Consider the following 6378-nt stretch of genomic DNA (forward strand, 5'->3'; position numbering starts at 1 on the left):
CAGTAGCTCCTATTGTGCTTTTACAGCTACTTTTTATTGTAAGATTTGTGTATAATGAGATCTTATCACGGCAAACCCTTCTTCCATTCCTCTCTGATTGCATTTAGTATCTGTAATCTCAACAGACTCTGAATACAGATGGAATCCGCAGATCAAAACCTACAATGCCCAAGGCAAGGAACCGCAGCGGGAAAAACCTTCAACTGGAAAAAACTTCCGCTATGTGACTCCTGCCAGTCGCTAACAGACAAAACACACGCTAACAGCCTGCAGCGAGAGCGGGTAAGTTCCGCTCACCAGTTCCCAGCCCTGCTCCGCGCTCCCAGCGCGCCCCGCAGGCTGCAGGTGCGGCCGGGAGAAGCACCAGCAGGGCGGGAATGGGCAGGGCAGGCGTAAACGGGCGAGCTCAAGCGCGATTAGGACTCTGTTTCTAACTGGATTAACAAACCGGGCACCCGACGCCAAGACCCCCTGAGCTCACGGAGCCGCCCCCGAGCCGCGCCCGCTCGGAGCGCGCAGAGCCGCCCCCGGCCCCGCCCGGCCGGGCGGTCCCGAGGGCCCCGCTCCGCCCCCGCTCCGCCCCCTCTCCGCCCCCGCTCCGCCGGCGCTTCCGGGCCGCGTTACGGCCTCGGCCTGGGCGCTGGGGCCCGGCCCGGCCGCGCCGGCGATGGGCGAGCGCAGCGCGGCGCGGCGGGAGGACACGGGCCTGCGGCTGGCGCGGTTCGCGGCGCTGCGAGGTGCGGCGGGCGGGGCGGGCGGGGGCGCGGGGCCGGCCCGCGGGGCTTCGGGGCCGGGGCGCGTCCCGGCGGAGCTGAGCGGGGCCGCTCTCCGCAGGCGCGGCCGCCCGGCCCGGCGAGTTCTGGGACGTGGTGGTGCTGACGGCGGCGGACGCGGCGCAGGCGGGCGCGTTCCGGGAGCAGCTGGCGGAGAAGCTGCGGCGGGCGGAGCTGCCCAGGGGCGTCCGGTACCTCGTGTGCGCCGACCCGGCGGGGCCCAGGATCGGTGCGTGGGGCCGGGGGCTGCGGGGGGCTCCCCGCGCCGGCCGGGCCGCTCCTCATCTCCCGCGGCTCCGGCTCGGGGGGCCCGGGCGGGGCTCGGCTCCGGGCGGGGCTCGGTGCGGCTGTAGCGGGCAGGAGGGGCGGCGTGGTGGTGCTGGTGAATGAGCTGTACAGCTCCTCAGTGTGTCCTATGGATACAGAATAGCGCTAACTCGTGTGTTACATATTCGTACTTACCTTAGCCTGGTTATAGTTTGATTATGTTTTAATACACTACCCAATGGTGATGTAAAACTCCCCGTAATACCATCCTGTAATTCTTAATTCCTGTTCACTTGGATGTACAAAGTAAGTAACCTCAATATTATCTGCAGCGTAGAGTAATATGTAGAGGCTAATTCTCAGAAATCTGGCAGTTTTAAGTTGTAGGAGCACATAAAATAACCCAGACCATTTCCTCAAATCCCAAATCTTCCTTATATCCGTACTGTAAATGTCAGAAGTACTTCTGAACACTGCCTTGAATCCATTAGTAGGCTTTTGTGTGACTTGTTTCTTACAGGAGCTGGTTTTTATGGCTGAGTTGTGGCCTATTTAACTGATTAAATGCTTCAAATGGTGGGGCTGTGTGGAGGTGACTGGGAGGGAAAATCACAGAATTTTCCCTGGAGCTGTCTGCTCAGGATGCCATCCCCTCAGAGAGCACAGACTTCCAGAGGGACTGTCCATCAGCTCCTGTGCGTGATCTTATCAACCACGATGCGGTAGAAAGACTACCCCGTCAGTGCTGGCCAGGCACCAGTACACCTCACCTGTCGGAAACAGGCATTATTGGAGCTCTTCTCACAGATACTAAAATACTTTTTCTTTAGGAAATGGTGGATCAACTCTTCATGTTCTTCGGTGCTTGGAGGAGCAGTATGGTGATCAGTGGACTTCCTTCACTGTGCTGCTAATCCATTCTGGTAAATTCAGTTTTCTGTATTTTGCTCTAAAATTATACCTTTTCTTTTTTTTCTTTCTTAAAATATTAAAATGGCAGAGGAGTCGGAGTTCCAAAATACAGTTGCCTTAGAAAAGTAACCAGTGTGTCTGATCATTTGAAATTAGGTTGGTGCTTACAAGATGTTACTGTCACTTTAGCATTTCTTTGCTCAGTCAGTGAGAAAGAGATGTGATTCACAGGTGTGATTTAAGTTTCTGCCTTGAAATATCCATTTAAGGAACACAACCCTTCTCGGGGGACCTTGGGCTCCTCATACCTCTGGGCAGGCTGAATACTTGCCTTCTTATGCACTTAGGCCACTTCCAGATCTGGAAGAACATCAGTTCTCTGCAGAGGAGAAAGAAACCGAGTGATAACAAGTGTTGCAACCAAACCTCTGCTTATTTGACTCATCTCTGGCTTAAAATTCCCATCAAGAATGTGGGGGTTCTCCTCCAAACAAAACGGGTATAATTTGCTTTTGTCACTTCAGCGACAGATAGCTCTGAAACAATTTAAAAAGGTAACAAAATCAACCACAGTTTTAGTATGAGCTGTATAAGGCAGGCTGGGTTTTGGACATGAAGTCAGATCTACTTTGGGACTTGGTATATGACCAAGCTGGGAGGTTTTTAATGCCTTTGTATACCTGTGAAACAGCTGCACATGTTTAGTTTTTTGCTTACTTACATACAGTGTCTCTGTGTAACTAAAATAGTCTTTTTTTCAGGTGGTTACAGCCAACGTTTGCCAAATGCAAGTGCCCTGGGGAAGATCTTCACAGCCCTGCCGTTTGGCGACCCCGTTTTCCAGATGCTGGAGCTGAAACTAGCCATGTACATTGACTTCCCCCGTCACATGAAACCAGGAGTCCTCATCACATGTTCGGATGACATAGAGCTGTACAGCACTGGAGTCACAGAAACCATCACATTTGATAAACCTGGATTTACTGCGTTGGCTCACCCCTCAGATTTGGCAGTCGGGACCACTCACGGCGTGTTCGTGTTAGATCTATCCAGTTTTTCGGGAGAAGGAGGACTGGAATATGTATCATGCTATCGTTTCCTGCACAAACCTGACATGGAGACAATGCAGCAGAGTGGTGCAGTGTGTGTGAGGGGAGATTGCCCTCAGTTCAGCTCCTCTGGGAGCCACGGCGACTCGGGAGTGGCCTCAGAGTGTGTGTACACGGACAGCGTATTCTACATTGATCACAGCACTGCAAAGAAGCTACTGATGTTCTATAAGCAGATGGGCACTCTTTGCTGTGAAATAGATGCATATGGTGACTTTCTGCAGGCCCTGGGGCCTGGAGCCACTCCAGATTACACCAAAAACACAAGTAACGTCTCCAAGGAGGACTCAGGGTTAGTGGAAGTGCGGCAGCAGCTGTACTCCCTCCTGCAAGGCACCGCCCTAAATGTCATAGTCCTCAACAACTCCCAGTTCTACCACATTGGAACTACTCAGGAGTATTTGTTTCATTTTACTGCTGAGAGCAAACTGAGATTCGAGCTTGACTTGCAGCCTGTGGCTTTTAGCATCTTTGCTGACGCAGCCACGACCTCGGATCAGTTAAGCATCATCCAGAGCATCCTTGAGCCTGGATGTGTGATAGGGCCTGGATCTGTCATTGAATACTCCAGAATTGGGCCTGAAGTCTCAGTAGGGAAAGGCAGCATTGTTAGTGGGTCCTACATAAATTTCAATGTAGACATACCCTCAAACTGCTTCCTGAGTTCAGTAAGTGTGAAAATTAATGAGCGAGTGGAGTATGTCACCATGGTGTTCAGTGTAGGCGACGACTTGAAAAAGAGCGTGAAATTGCTGTCGGATATACACTCCCTCCAGTTTTTTGGGGCCTGTTTACCAGAATGCCTTGAGCTCTGGAGCATAGAAGCTTCAGACCAGCTCTTCTCCAGTAAGGATACACACTTGGGGCTGTGGACTGCTAGGATTTTCCCTGTTTGTTCTACTCTAAGTGAATCGGTTAGGATGTCACTGAACATGCTGAATTCTGTGCAGCACACGTCAGCTTTCAAACTGAGTGGCTCTCAGCTTTTGTCTGTTGAAGAAATGCTCATCTACAAAGACGTGGAAGACATGCTGAAGTTTAGGAAGCAAATTTATGATGAAATTTGCCAACAAAGACAAAAAGGGAAGTCTGATTTTAGAATTAACAGTACTTGAACAAATCTCCTGTTTTCATTTGTGGATGATTGATTAATTCTTACTTGTAAGAATCCTGAGGGAAAACGACACAGATCTCTTCTCTGATCTCGTTGAAGTAGAAATAAAGAAATTGCATAACATTAATAAAGCAGCAAATGCAGATAAACTGTTCTGTTGATTAAAGCAGGGAAATATTTCAGATCTGAAAACACTAACTGGTGACTTTTTGTGGGTTGTATCTTATGTCTTGTAGTCTTTGTCAGTAACGATATGGTACAGATTAATTCATTAATTTTCTGTTTGACTGAAAGCTGCTTTAAAAGCTTTTAAAGGGTAGAATATTAGCTCCAGCAATGTGGAATAAAACAACAACTTATGTTTCTCTGTTTTCATGCTGCCATTTTGCAATACAGTTTCAACAGGGTAGAGGTAAATTACTAAAAGTGCTTTTAATTCAAGATGTCTTGGGCATTAATAATTTTTTCTCTTTTGTAATTTTTTTATCCTTTCCTGTTTTTTGTCAGAGGATAAGATTGCCATGAGAGATTATTCTTCCCCTTGTGACTCGTAATACTGAGGTCAACACCTGTCATCAAGACATACTGATTAATTTTTTTTACTGGTAGTTGTTGGAAGCTGGCAGTGCAGTTGAGAAGGTGCCAGCTCTTTGTTACCCATGGATTGACTGATGTGGGCCATGCAAAAACCAGCATTTTGCATTTCTCTAAACTGAACTGTTGTAGTCCTTGGTGTGGTGGTTCACCTTGCAGAGCGGAGCAGACACCAGAGAGGTTTGTTGTGAGCATCATCACAGTGCGTATCTTCAGAGAAAATCTCTTCCGCTTCTCCCCCCTCTGCACATACAGTTAACAATAAAGTCCCCCTGTTTCTAGTTTAGATGCCCAAGATCCAGCTCCAAATAGATAAATCTGCTGGTTTTAGGAGTGTGCTGTGCAGTACATCAGCGTGATTTGTCTGTAAATATGATGCATCTTTTTCTCTTGAATTTCTCTGTGGGTTTTCATGTTTTATTTAATGTTTCACAGTGACAGTGTTTATCTCCCTGCTGACTGAATTCCCAATTGGCACCTTTCTTATACCACCTATGAGGCAGCAGAATAACATCCCCTGAGTATTACCCACCCTTCTTTAACCTGCACTAGGTTTCTTCTTTGTTAATAAAGAAACCTTCCAAGAAGAGATACAAAGAAGCTAAACATGGAGGTTGGGAATTGCTGGAGTTGACTTCAAAGGAATAAGAATTTCTGAGCATATAGAGGGTCTAAATGTCAGTATGAAATATTAGTTAAACAATGGAAGCAGTAGGTTTGGGAATGCTCAAGTCCAAGATAAATGCTTTAAGTCACAAAGTGAAAGTAGTCATAGAGCATGGAGTTGACATTTGTATATCACCCTGTTTGCATGATTTATTCATCTGTTGTTACACAAAACATTTTAGGAGAAACGTGTCTGTTTGACACAGACTTTGCATCTTCAGTTGGAGACCAAACTTTGTTTGGCACAGACTTTCCTGAGGGTTGCTGTGCTGCCAGGTGAGTTCTCCAAGTGTTTGGTAACAGCAAAAGGCATCCTTTTAACATGGTTATCCACTTTAACTGTTACAATTGCATTTGTTCTGAATTCCCTGAGTACCATGTACTGATTTCATTAGTGAAAGCAAACTGGATAAAAATAGGAAGTGGATTTGCTTCTGGCGCATAGGTATTGGGAAAAGAGAATGAGGAAAAGCAGTGACAACAACTTGTGGAAAAGGTTGCAGTAGGTTAGGCCAGCAGCAGCTGCTGTGGTTTAGGGAGCAGTGTGAATTCAAGACAAAAAAAGGGGCAGGAGTGTCATCCTGATGGTAGCCATGGACTAACACAGCTAGCCCCCAGGCTGGATCTTGAGGCAAAGGTTTTAATGAAAAAAAATCTGTTATAATGGAATAAGTATAGATTTACCAGGTAAGAAACATTGCAGTGCCTTAAGTCTGTATGTCACCCAATGCTTTCCTCTTACACTGAATATATTTGTCTCAAAATGAGAAGGTAGATTTTGGTCACTATTAGCCCTGGATAACATCAGCAGGTTTCATGGATTTACTCCACAGGTATTGGAATATCTGGTGGTGTACCATTTTTCATTTATAAACTGCAATCAAGTTTAATGTAAAAAGTTACGAAAAACATTAAAATATGTATTTTATTTATACAGAGCAAT

The 6378-nt window shown here is 47.1% G+C and overlaps 1 protein-coding gene across 1 annotated transcript; it reads left to right on the top strand.

The window, feature by feature from the left end:
* Positions 1-617: 617 nt before the first annotated feature.
* On the top strand, positions 618-4539 carry FPGT (fucose-1-phosphate guanylyltransferase). The gene is made up of 4 exons (XM_069023706.1): positions 618-737; positions 835-1002; positions 1871-1963; positions 2714-4539. The coding sequence occupies exons 1-4, from the start codon at positions 668-670 to the stop codon at positions 4174-4176; spliced, it is 1794 nt and encodes a 597-aa protein (XP_068879807.1). The 5' UTR covers positions 618-667; the 3' UTR covers positions 4177-4539.
* The last annotated feature ends 1839 nt before the right edge of the window (positions 4540-6378 follow it).

Source organism: Aphelocoma coerulescens, chromosome 8, assembly GCF_041296385.1.
Source record: "Aphelocoma coerulescens isolate FSJ_1873_10779 chromosome 8, UR_Acoe_1.0, whole genome shotgun sequence".
Classification (NCBI taxonomy): domain Eukaryota; kingdom Metazoa; phylum Chordata; class Aves; order Passeriformes; family Corvidae; genus Aphelocoma; species Aphelocoma coerulescens.

What these genes read in the sequence shown, in the direction of transcription:
- FPGT (XM_069023706.1), top strand. Translation starts at nt 668, where the DNA reads ATGGGCGAGCGCAGCGCGGCGCGGCGGGAGGACACGGGCCTGCGGCTG. An exon ending in CCCGGCGGGGCCCAGGATCG is followed by an intron (nt 1,003 to 1,870) that starts GTGCGTGGGGCC and finishes CTTTTTCTTTAG; the next exon opens with GAAATGGTGGATCAACTCTT. An exon ending in TGTGCTGCTAATCCATTCTG is followed by an intron (nt 1,964 to 2,713) that starts GTAAATTCAGTT and finishes TCTTTTTTTCAG; the next exon opens with GTGGTTACAGCCAACGTTTG.